At 51.9% G+C, this 12,661-nt stretch overlaps 1 protein-coding gene across 1 annotated transcript in view; it reads right to left on the bottom strand.

Moving 5' to 3' along the window:
• The window catches only part of SLC12A8 (solute carrier family 12 member 8), a 50,479-nt gene extending 38,484 nt beyond the window's left edge, over positions 1-11,995 (bottom strand). The window contains exons 1-4 of the mRNA XM_059820626.1: positions 11,927-11,995; positions 10,978-11,124; positions 7,892-8,083; positions 4,062-4,293 (exon numbers count right to left, since the gene is read on the bottom strand). Coding sequence (XP_059676609.1) covers positions 4,062-4,293; positions 7,892-8,083; positions 10,978-11,124; positions 11,927-11,995 — 640 coding nt within the window. The remainder of the gene's footprint in view (positions 1-4,061; positions 4,294-7,891; positions 8,084-10,977; positions 11,125-11,926) is intronic.
• Positions 11,996-12,661: the final 666 nt, after the last annotated feature.

Genomic DNA, 12,661 nt, shown 5'->3' with positions numbered 1-12,661 from the left:
AATCCCAAGCAGAAGCACTCCGATAGCAAGGCGCCTTCCAAACCTCCCTGCGTCCCTGAGAAATGAACTAACCAGGTTTCCCAGCCAGGAGGAGAGGGGCTCAGCATCGCGCAGCCGGGCTCCACGCTTGTCCCAGCCACATGGTACCATCTGCTGCAGGACTGGGGGGTCCCAGCCCAAGGGGACCCAATTACTGAATTCCCCACAAAACAATTTATTTTTTTTTCCCCGCAGGCATTTAAGAGGCTGGTGTCGGGTCCCTTTTGCTTGTGTTGCAAGTCCTTTCATCTCTCCAAGAAGGCGCAACCAAATTAAGACCAGTCCTCCCCCCAATCACTGCCCCCCCAAGCACTCCCGCAGCCGCTCTGCTTTAACAGGGCACCTGAGAGCCACTGCCAAAACAGGAAAGCAGGCGCCTAATTGAAAGGGAGTATTTGGGAGTCACCCTACACAAAAATTAGCAGAGATATGCTAGGAAAATAAAAGAGTGGGCATTAACGGCGGGCTTATCTTCTTTTTCCGTGACTCTAATGTTCGGGACGTGAAGAGGCCAAAAAGTTTCACATACTGTTCTGAGAAGCTGGTCACGGAGAGGAGCACCCTCTCCTTTATGGTCACTGCTCCCCCCAAAATCACCCAGGCTGATTTTGAGGTATGGACCTCCAGAATTAAAACGCAAACGTACGCAAGCCAAGAAAACCCTGCATTGCTACTGTGCAGGTGTGCAGCAAGTGCTGGCTCTCGGTTATGGGTTGAGAAGTCGAGCGCTGCCTGACTTCAACTCACCTGCCTTAGGTTTGGTAAAAACAGTAAGCTGTGCCGAGGGAGAAAGAGAATCCGAATGTTTTCCGTCCTGAGGAAGGAGCAGGGGCGTCTCCGTTTTTGGAGGTGGGACTGAATTTTAAGGTGAGTGGCCGGAGACAGCTCAGCGAGGCTGGTCTTCAGACAGCACAGGGAGCCCCTCTCCTCCCTACACACCCCTGGCCAAGATCCCAGCCTGGACCGTGACCCATCCCCAGGGGAAGTGCCAGCCGGAGCCAAGGGGAGGATTTAGGATTAACTCGAAAAAATCAGCCAGTCCCACCCCACCCCGCAGGCAGCCTGCTGAAAGGAGCAAAAGCCCTCGGGACCAGGCAGAGGGACGCGGCAGGCAGGCAGGCAGTCTCAGCAGGGACCACAGCATCTGGACAAGTGACCCAGACCAGTCCCTTGTCTGCTGGATCTGCCCAGCTCCTCCAGCCCCAGCTCCGGGCTGGCTCTCGGAGCGGGACTGAGCCATGGCAATAGAGAGGAAAAAAAAAATAAAAAGAGAGAAAAAGCAGCGGGAAGCCCTGCTGAGAAGCCCCCTTTTGTGTAAACACGCTCAGTCCTCAAACTAAAAATAAAGGCGAGCCACAGGAAGGGAGTGAGTGCTTGGACAATATCCGATTTGGTGTGTGCCTGGGTGTGAGCTGAGGGAATGGGGAGAAGAGCAGGGGACTCCACCCAGCGCAACCACACAAAGGCAGTCGTTTAAGACCTTCAAGATGGACAGGCATTCCTGGAGATTATTTAAATCCAAATAACTGCTGCTTGGCAGATGCGCAGTCCTTTGGTATGTGCGCAGCACTTGGAAATGTGAAGTGAGGGAAAAGGCTGCCGTGGTAGGAGCGGGAAAGCCAGGATGACTCCATGCGGCCCATTTTACAGGTTCGGAGACCAACACCTGACGCTGCAAACTGAGACCCCATAAACCTGTCATAAAGCAAGGAAGCAACCCACACAAGGTGTCAGCTGAAATCTTTCCAGCCCAAAAATTACATCTCCCATGGCTCTCCCTGCACACTGCCCTTCGCATCTCAGTCACTGCTGCAGCCGAAGAACCAAACCCAAAACAACTGCATGCACATGAAGGCTGCGGAGAGCTGATCAGTTGACTGCCCACCCCAAAGGGGTCTCAAATTCTTCCCCAGGTGCTGGGCTCAGATGCACCGCACCCCGCCACTGCCATCGGCCAACTCTCGAGGACGGAGCTTCACCAGCACCTGCATGTCCCACCTGCAGCCTCCTGTGCTGCCTTGCAGGAAGGATGCTTCGCTGACGGGTGTAATTGCACCCAGGAGACAAGCATCCATCCATGCTGTGCAGAAAGCGTACAAGACAGAAGGCTTCTTGAAGCCCAGCACTCACCATTGATGCTGACACACCACTCAGAGGCCTTCTGGGGAAATGCAGGACTTGGGAAGAACCAACTGTTCAGCCTGGACTCAAAACCGTTCTCTCACACGGAAGCTGTCTGTAAAAGCAGAGAAACCCCCAGCTCTCCCCACCCAGCCTTATGGCCGCAGGTCCCACCATATGGGCAGCACTGCTCTGGAGTACTGGTGTTTGGGGTTTGGATCCAGCCACCATCAGCCCGACCTTCCATGCCCTGGAAACCCTCCTCTCTTTAGCCAGCCATGGCTAAACTGCAGCATCTGTGATGCTCAACTGCTTCATTCCTTTCCTTTCTCTATTTTCTGTCAGACAAAAATGACACAGTACTCGGCAGGGGATGAAAATCAAAGATGACTACGTTGTCCTCAACTTGGGCATGTTTCCTGCGGATGTTTGTACTCCTCTAACTCTCTCCTCCTGGTCCCACATTCACTTTCCTACCATCAGCTCTCGCCCCGAGCATTCATTTTCTCTCTACTATTAGAAAGGTCTCTAGGTCCACATGAAAAGTCTCCTCCGAGCACAACCGAAATGCAACCCACCCCCCATTTCCTTTAGAAAACAACTTCCTATGAAACACAGCTGTTTGGAGCAGGTCAGTGGCTTTCTCTGCAAAACACGCCACACCGAGCACAACCGCCCTCGCTTCGTTCTTGTTCGCAAGTGTCTGCTGAGACTTTTGCCGGCTTTCATTTGGGGCATTTCTTAGACGCTAAATATAAAATGCAAACGCCTTTCCACAACGCTCTCTCCGAGAGAGGAGCAGCTGCTGGTACAGCAGCTTCTGCCCCACCCCGCTGTCCTTGTACCCCATACCAGCAGCACAAAATAACGCAGCATTGTGAAAACACAGCCGTGCCATCGGCGCTATGACACCTTCCTGACTTACCTCCTGACGCCCGACTTGGCAGCCAAATCCTGACTAAATCAAAACTGAAGATCTTTCCTTTAAAACGACTTTAGCAAGTCACTTGCAACCCCCTAAAGTGCTGCTGGACACAGGGGAAGCCAAGAAAAAGGTGACACCTTCTGTTTACTCTGCTAATTACAATTCATTATTGCTGGAGTGGCCACTGCAGCACTCATGGACCCCTTCCACCACAATTCCCCACGTCTTGAGATGTGTTTCCCTGCAAACACCTCTCAGGGATGAGGACAGAGGGAGGGGAAAGGGGCTCGGGGTGCAAGCGGGGCTGCAGGTGGGAGCCCCAAACCTCTGCTTGCCCAAGCTGGAGCCACCGCTGCAGGACGAAGTCAGGCTGGGGAAGGTTAACGGAGGAGACTCGCACCCACGGCTCGTGGAAAGCCCAGCAGTCACCGGCCCCAGCCCACCCAGCTCTCTCCTTGGCTCTCCAGCATGGCCCTGGGCAGCAAATCCAGTGGTGTGCAGCCCAGGGCCAATGCTGGTGGCACAGCTCACCACAGCCAGGGTCTAAGTGACCTCAGGGGTCTCTGGAGAGAAAATCTCCTTAACGCAAAGTCACAATCCTCCGTTTTCATGGGCACAACAGTTAACATGGAGTTAGACAGCAGAAGGCTACAAGGAGCGACCGCAAACACAGCCGCTGTCCTGTTAGAAAACCTCCAAGTGCAACACAAGTATAACAAGCGCGTTCATTGAGAGCTCGATTCCTGAGGTTAAACACCTAAATTAATAAGGCATCTTCAGGCATGCTCTGGAAATACTTTACTCCTTGCAAAATTACAGGTTGCCTCTAAAAGATCGGTAGCAAAGGACAGGGGACACATCTGGAAGCGCTGAACTCTGCCTCTGCCCAGATGTGTAACTTCACAAAGACACCTAAGGAGAAAACCCTGGGGGATTAATGCCTCCTGACCCCCATGTAAAGAACCCCCAGTTTTACCTGGATCAAGGTGCGTAAAGGACCCGATGACAAAGTCCAGCGTTGAGATAGCCAGCAGGAAGAGCAGCAGGAGCTGGAGCCTGATGATCCACTTCACCCCGGCCAGGTTGATCCCCAGCAGGCCCAGCAGCACAGCCAGGGAGATCCCGCGCACTGCCCAGATGTTGCTGAGGCTCAGGACGTCCGCGATGGACTCTGCAAAGCCAGTGATGTACATGGCACCTGCAACGCACTGAAGGACAGAGCTCTGTGAGTGCCCCATGGGAGAAGAAGGGATCCCCATCCGCAGCCCCCATGCCGGGCTGGGGGTCTCTGTTCAGACAGACGGACATTTGCTGTCACAATACAATCTTTACTGTTACTCTGGCCTACAGGGACTGAACCTTATCGCTGTAAGGCAGCACACCGTCAGGGCAGCATACCAACTGCCCGGGTAAACGGAGCAGGCTGGGTGCTAGGGCCAGCAGCCCAGCAACTTTCCACTGGCTTTAAAATTTACCTTCCATTAATGCTCCAGGAGAAACCACACTGGCTTCTCTGAGGGAGAAAAGGATAAGTCAACCTCTAAGCTTCTTCCCTTCTTGTGTTTCTCTGAAGGAAAGGGTCCCAGCTCAACACCTGCCTGAAGAATGGCAGTTTGCGTCCCCCTTCATTGCCTCCCAGGGGTTATTTTTAACTCGGTGTTTACTTTGGATGTAAAGTCTGATGTTTCACTGGCTCCCCATCTCGTTGCTGGAACGGAGCCTGCACTTTTGAGGAGAGCGCATTGTGCAGGCCATGCCCCCTGAGCTCCCGGGAAAGCTGCTTGTTTGTCTTGCTGCAGAGCAGGACACGCGCTCTGCCCTGGGTGGCTGAGAGTCTGCCGGATGGGACATCTGCAGCAAGGGTTCCGACCTCGAACTCCACTGCAGGGCAGCAATCCTAAATACCAGGACATCTCCCTCCAGATGTTCCCACTAGCCAACATTTCAGCAACAGCCCTTTCCAGTGCATGGCATCGCCAGCAAACCAGGTCGGGGCACACAGCTGCACACCGGCACAGGTGGTGTGACCTTGGATCCTGCGACCCCGCTGTCCCCGTCCATGGAGGAGGGATGTGCAGCATAGCTCCCACATGACTGGAAGGGAGAAAACCCCCACCCAAGCCAGCAAGAGTCAGAGCAAACCCCTCCTTCCCTGCAGATCCCCCTTGGCCTGACCCAGCACCGCTCCGCTGAGGGTGCTCAGGACAACCTGACCCATACCCAGGAGCTGTGGGTTCCTGCACAGTTTTCAGCAAGCAAGGTGCATGGGATTCACCTGTTCAGACTCGGACACCTACAAGTTGGAGAGCCTGGAGAAGGATTCACTTCCATCATAGGCAGACACCTAGCACAGACCGAGTGAACTACATGCTGAAAGTCTCTCCTTCTCCTCGCTGGTAGCCCCACCATGAATGTCTCCACCAGAGAAGTCTCAGACTCTGCAAGGTAGTCCCCAAATAAGTGGACATATTCTTGTTGACTTGTGTTTAGCATGGTCTACACAACCACTGAGTGGACCACGCATGTCCTACACAGGTGCTCTCTCCGGAAGACAGGTCCCTCCTGAGCTGGCAGAGGACAATACCCCGCGCCGGCACAGCTTCACTTGGGGCACCCACAAAAACTGCACTTGAGACCTGAAGCCAAAGAAACCCCACACAGAATCTAACTCTGACAAACGCATGGAAACCAGGTGCAGTTCTTGCCTCTCAAGTGAGGAAAAGCCCTGTAGACAGAAAGCAGTATCACCTAACCCCTACTCCCTCTACCTGACCAACATCAGTTTTTGAAGAAGTTAAGTTTTCTTAACTAAGTAAGTTTTCTTCCCTTTCATGCCAAGGATAGCAACGTGCAATGACACTCTGAAGGGAGCGGAGCAGAGTGAGCCTCTGAAGGTCTCAGCACCGCAAGCCTCCTCGAAGGCTTTCCTCTGACGAACCATGAGCATCACTAGCAGAACGGAGGAGCTGGGTGCCCACAAACACCCCGTTGGGCCGCACCCAGCAATGGCCAGGGCCCCAGCAGCACTGTGACACAGCCTGGTTTCTCATGAACTACCTGTCTTGAAATCAGAACCAAGTTCTAGGCTGAAATTTGCAGAAATCAGTCCCTTAGGAGCCTTTGTAAACCATACACTTTGCTGGGCGAGGAACATACTTGATTTTCAACACCCAGGCAAGCGCTGCCACCGTCTTTGCTTTTGGGATTTTAGGGCTGGACCCTGGAAAACCTCTGCTTGCACAGACAGGTCTTACTGCAAACCACTCCAGGAAAGGAGACTGCAGAGAAAAGCACCAAAACCCGTCCTCGTGGTTAGAGCTGCAGTGACCAAACGCGTATCGGTCTCTGCAGGACCTAGTAGATGCGTGCTGCATCGTTTAGGGCAATCTGATTAAGCCTCTCCCCTGGAGCATCCCGGCAGGACAGCAAAGCCCAGCTGGGTCTCAGCTCACCTTGCCTGGTGCAGCAGGAGCCCATCTCTGCAGCAGCCCCAGGGCACTGAGCCACCCCTCATCTCCCACGGCACCAGCTCTATGTGGTCACTCACTCCCCACTTGCCCCAGTCAGACCAGGGAGAGGGGCATACCCCCCTTTCTGGCCAGGCTCGCCTCCTGACGGAGGTTACAGAGCTCTGTGAGCATCCTGTAGCGGGGGAGCAGCCTGCAGCTGGTGCAAAGCACGTTGGGCAGAAAGCACGGCCAAAGAGAAGGGAAAGGCATCAGCTTTCGGGAGCAGGCAAAGCATTCCTAAGCGAGCTGCCAGCTCCCACCCCACAGCCCCCCGTGCGCACGGGATGCCTAGGCAGGGGCCAGGGCTGCCGCAGCCCAGCTTTTACAGCCCTCAGGACAGGCTGCAACCTGATTGCTTTCCCAGACAGGGTCCGCTCGGAGAGCGAGAGTGGAAAATATGACATGAAGGATTCTCATGTGTGGCCCATTTCCATATCTTGGCTTGTAACTGTGTTCAGTTTGTATTTTATGGACACTTGCTTTTAATCTGGAGTGAAAGGAGAAGAGGGGATTATTTTTGGTTTGGGGTTTTTTAAGGGTTTTCGGAGATTGCTGCAAGCCAGTCAGTTAAAAACAAACCTCAATAAAAATACTTCTCTGCTCGCCACATTTTATACTGTTCATAACATCTTTATGGGGGGAGGGGGTTAAGTCACTGCAGGTTTAAGAGATTACTTTCCATTCTTTATGTTTACTACTTGTGCATTTCAGTGCTTCACCGTGACAGGTCCTCGGGGCCTCTCAGAAAACACAGAATTTTGGATCTTAAGAAATCAACTAGCTGTGGACCGTACCGCTGCCCAGCTCTCCTCCCACACCAGCTCCACTTCTGCTGCCTCCCGCAGAGAAGCAGCCAAGGCTTGCCCGGTCCCTAAGGGCACGGGGAGCACGCCAAGGACAACCTGCCAGCCCGCAGCCACTCGCTGTGCTTTAGGTGGCCGCCCTGGCCTCTCCACTGTGGTTTAATTTCAGTCTCTCGCCAGCAAGGGCATGTCCTGGCAATGGGGGTAATTTGGGATGGGAGGGCATGTCCTGCACGCTTTGCTTGTTCAGACATCCAGTTCCTCCACCGTGGTGACCCATGCCAAGCGGCGTATTGCCATGCACTTGCTTGCTCTTGGGGAGCAGAGCGGGGCTGAACCCTCCCCGTAGTGCTCTCCCATGCTGTCCAGCATACTGGAGTATTACTCGGGTTTTACCTGGAGCATTACTTCCTGCGGCGGGAAAGCACAACGTTAATATCTGCCTCGCAAAGTTTCTAAATTTTCTTTAAGTAACTGTTTGGTTTTTTAATTACCTGGCCAAAAATATAAAGGAGGCCAATGGTCCCCCCTACTTGACCTCCAAGGACAGTAGAAATCATGGAGTACACTCCCCCACTTCCAATGCTGCACTTCTCACACACCCCAATTCCAGATAAGACCGTCACCAGGGCAACCAGGATGACAAAGGACACCAGAAACATGCCCATCACAATGCCGGTGTTTCCCTGGAATGAAAAAAAAAAAAAAATCAAATAAAGATCAACTCACACCAGCTCTGTTGAGACAGAAGAAGGACCTATCCGCTTCTAGTCACTAGTGATCAATGAAGCTGGAGTCATTACAGATTAAAAGAAACACACACACACACCCCCCTACTTATCTCATTAACATAACTGGTTGCCAAATTTATGGTTCCTATTAGTGCCCCTTTGAAGAAGACCTGCCTCGTCCTGGGGCTGGACAGACCTTTGCATGAGCAGGTTCCCGGCTCCTGCATGAATCACTGATTTTCTCCTCTGGTTTGAAAAGAACGAGGTCAAACAATGATTCAGCTACCACAGGCAGGGGATCACTGCCTATTTGCATGTTTCAGAATGACATGCTTAAAAAAAAACGAACACTTTCATAATAAAAAGCAGTTTCAAGATTGAACCTCTGGGATTTGCAACTGCTGATTTATTAGCGGCATCAAGCTCGCATTTTAATTTTTCAGAACATTTACCTTTAAAAGCTCTGATCCTCCCAAACAATGAGATACTAAAGAACAAAACCCCAAAGGCAACACAGCGCGGAAGATAAATAAAGACTCATAAACCAGCGCGCTGGGCCTTATCTGCAGGACGTAGCCCGAGTGGCAGGCGGCTCTTCTGGCCCCCGCTCCCCCTGTACTCAGGGGAATTTTGTCCAGAGGATTCAGCCCTGCTGAAAACAAAAACCTTCCTGCTCAGGGCGGAGGGAGGGCCCCGGGAAAAGCTGCTGCACCAGCCATCCTCTCACTGTGGGGTGAAGAGCAAAAGCCTCTGAACAAACCCAGCTGCAGGTCCCTGTTGGCAGCTTTAATGGCCAGCATCCCCTCTATTTTTGGGGTATCAGTTTAGGTCGGATTTTCAGAAGGAGAAGGCGCTTAGTACCTCCAAAAGCATTCAAGCACCTCTTCTGAGCTTGGGACCTTCCAACTCTCTCACAAATGGCTGTAATTTGTTTTCCAGGGTCGAAAGTTTTCCCTCGTGCTCCAGCCCACCTTCCCCTGCTGACAAATCGCTCAGCCCAGCGCACGGTGATTCCAAATGTACCATCAGAAATCTCCTCCAGCGCTCAGCGCTTCGTTAACGTCTGGCTTCCCTTCCCCTGCCTTTACTCATATTACAGACCATGTCCACATCCCTCCTCTCCAACCGTGCTCCGGCAACGCTCATTTCTGAGGTCATGCTAGCCTTGATAGGGTTTGTTTATCACCAGCACTAAAAGGCTGCTTCTCAGCTTTGGGGTTGGTTGAAATCCCAGATTTTTTTTCTTTTCTTTTTTTTTGTGAAACAACAGAAAACATATCCAGGATGTCGCCATTATCATAAAATCCTATTTTGGTTCAGCATCCCGCTGCCTTTGACAGGGGCATTATCTGGTCAGTAGGGAATGGAGCCAAGGTTTGCTATAAACGCAGCTGCTGGCTGGGTCAGCACCACAGCCCACTACAACCCGACACTCCTTTTTTAAAAGGACAATTGCTATTTTTCTTCAACAGCTTACCCTTAGGTTAAGAGGGTTAATAAATACGACACACTTCAGTTAAAAAAAGAAAAAAAGCACACACACGCCAACATACACGTAGCCTTGGGCTTTTCCAGGATCTGCTGGTGGCACTGGGCCATGGCAGCAGCTAGTTAATGGGCAATCCAATGGTTCACACAGAAGAAAGGGTTAACACAAAGACCAGGGAGGAAGGCTGGACTCCCAGCAACAATAGCAAGCGAAGAAAGTGGGAAGAAAAAGCCCCCATTAAACACTGATGTTTATTTATGCATTCGTGCTGGAAGGGGGTAGTGCAGCGTTACAATAGTTGTTGAGCGTTTCGGCAAGATTAGGGTCCCCTGGCATTGCTAAGCTTTACCAGCCCCGGCTCTGGAAATTTATAGCAAAAGCCTGACTCTGTGAACAGCTCGACATATGACTGTCCTCTGCCAGGGGAGCTCTCTGCCAACCCCGACTTCTCCTCCCTTCCCTTTTATGCTAGCTTCCAGCTGTTTCAGTTTTTCTTTTATTTACTGGCTTTATTTGTGTTCGCTCCAGCAGTAACTTGCTTTCAAAGGAGAATAGAGGAAATAAGATCAGGCGGAAAAGGGAGCTAGGAAAATCATCCCGGCTTCCCCACCACAACGACTGCAGCTCCCCTCAAAGCCTCCAGCAAAGCCATTTTCAATACAGAGTGGAAGTGCCTTCCTGCTCCTTTTGGAAGATGTCCACCGTGCCTGCGACACGAACTCGTGCCTGTGACACGAACTCTGCCCGAAGCTCAAATTCCACCCATCCCTTGGGGAGCTTTCCTTCTTCTAAGGGGAAATTTTAAGGGACAATACAACGTTTTGCAGCAGGAGGGGGAGCAGAGACACTCTTCCAGGCTCTGACCCTCCGTGAGGTACTATTCTGGATCCACAAGCGGAAGACCCTTTGGCAGTGATGACTATTTCACCTGACCGAGGATCATCATTCAAGACATCAGGGACTCCAACACTGATACGTTTGGAAGAGACCTGCTTCAGTGGTGTTGGGAAGATGGCCGAGTAGCTGCACCTACGCAATACGCTTTACCTGGAAAGCGGCTATTTCATCTCAACAGTACAACACAAGGGTGTCCCTGTTCATTGTCAAGGCCAGTCGTTGTGTTTTCCTTTTCGTTTCCTAAAGCTAAAATAGGAAAGACCACTTCTGCTTACAAAAGGCCACTTCAGCTTTCCATTTTAGTGGAACTTTTTGAAATGCTGCAAAATACCAGAGGACGTGAGCAATACCTACAATTAACAGCACAGAATCCAAAACACCCGAGTGGTGATGGAGATATGAGGTAAGGAGGTGAGGAGGAAAATGCCTATCCACACGTTCAACCAAGTCAGCACTCACTCACCACGAGCCATCCCGTCCTCAGGAAGAGAACCACTCCAAAGATGTTGATCATGCAGGAGGTGAAAACGCCATCCCACGTTCCAAAAAGCACCGGCTCCCACACAAACAGCTGGATCTTCCACCAGGGCTTGGTCTGCGTTTGAGATACCTAGAGGAAAGCAAAGCCTTCGGTTTTACCTCCCGTGTTTTACAGGCAGGCTGCAGAAGTGGTGCAACAGCCAGCCACCAGCAGTGGCATGGCCACCAACAGCTGCCAAGACATCACTTTGCTGCAGGTTGTCTCTACGATGAAGGGGCAGTGGAGCTGTTGGGATCATTGGGCCCTGGAAGAGAGGGTTCCCTGTAATACCCTATTTATATTCTTGTAGGATAAGCAGCAACAGAATCCTACTCAGCCTCACAGCAAATTAACCCCATTGGTGCTGTTACATGAACCAAAACCACGATTCAAGGGGTCCTTTACAGAGACTGCAGCTATACATTGTGCTTCTCCTGTCCCTGCCAAGCACCCCACCAAGACAAGCGGGGTCCTCAGCGCACTGGAGAAGTCTCTCAGACGAGATGACAAACCAAGCTGGACAGACTGGGACTGACAGAGTAGGTTAAGACTGCCTGCCCATCGCACACAGCCATCTCCAACAGATGTGGGGATGAGGACAATATGTTTCTAGCGGAGATACGGGACTCTGTTACTTGGGGTGCCAGTGAATTTCAGAGCTGCTGGAACCGAGCGCTGAAACTCCAAGGAAACTGCAGCTTTCCCATTGCAACTCTGGAAACCGAGTCCCCTCTTTCCCTTTCTAAAAAAAATCCTCTCAGGTTTATGTAGCAGAAAGAAGGGCAGTCTTGTTCCTTCAGTCCTGTTCACCTGCCACAGCGGTGACCAGGAGGAGGTGCAGAGACCGGAGCTGGAAACTTGGGCTATGAAGGGAAAGGGCTCTCCGACATACCTGCTGTGCTTCCTCATGGAACAGCTCTTGGACATATCCCTCACTTCTGGCACCATTCAGGCTGAACATCGTATCCTTTGGGTTGCCTCCACCTGCCCAACGCGCAACTCTAACACTACAACAGGCGAGGCTGATCCGAGCAGAAGGTCTGCTATTCTCCTACGTCAAATTCCTGCAGTGCTGGATCCTCCGTTGTAGAAGATTCATGGTTTTATTGCACTTCACTGTGAAAGCAGGAAAGACAGAAGACACAACGGTTGCTTTCTTAGTCTGCAGAAGCACAAGACTATTATCCAGACGGAGCCGAGAGCGGCTCGTAGCAGATGCTGAACCACAGAGCGACACCACAGCAAGCAGAAGCAATACTCCCCCAGCACCCTCTCAGGACCTGCCCGCGGCACAGGCTCTATCATCAGCCCTACATTTAATGGCCCTCGGTGGCCTTTTCTGAATCTATCCACACCCCTGGCGTCCCCAGCATCCTGCAGCACTAGCTCCACAGCTTCCCTGCGTGCTGTCTGGGAAAAGTATTTCCTTTCATTGGTTTTAAATCTGGTGCCTGGTAATTTCATTGCATTCCCCTGTGCTCCGGTGACACGGGACACATGGACTATTTACTTCCCAGCACTAATCACTTCACAGCCTTGATCACATCCCCTTCAGCTATACCTTTTGCAGACTAGAGTCCTGCCGATGTAACCTCTCCCCTGACAAGCGACCTCGTTACCCCGCTCC

This window comes from Gavia stellata, chromosome 8 (assembly GCF_030936135.1).
Source record: "Gavia stellata isolate bGavSte3 chromosome 8, bGavSte3.hap2, whole genome shotgun sequence".
Classification (NCBI taxonomy): Eukaryota; Metazoa; Chordata; class Aves; order Gaviiformes; family Gaviidae; genus Gavia; species Gavia stellata.
The sequence above is the reverse complement of the archived record's forward strand: the minus strand, read 5'-3'. Positions and strand labels throughout refer to the sequence as shown.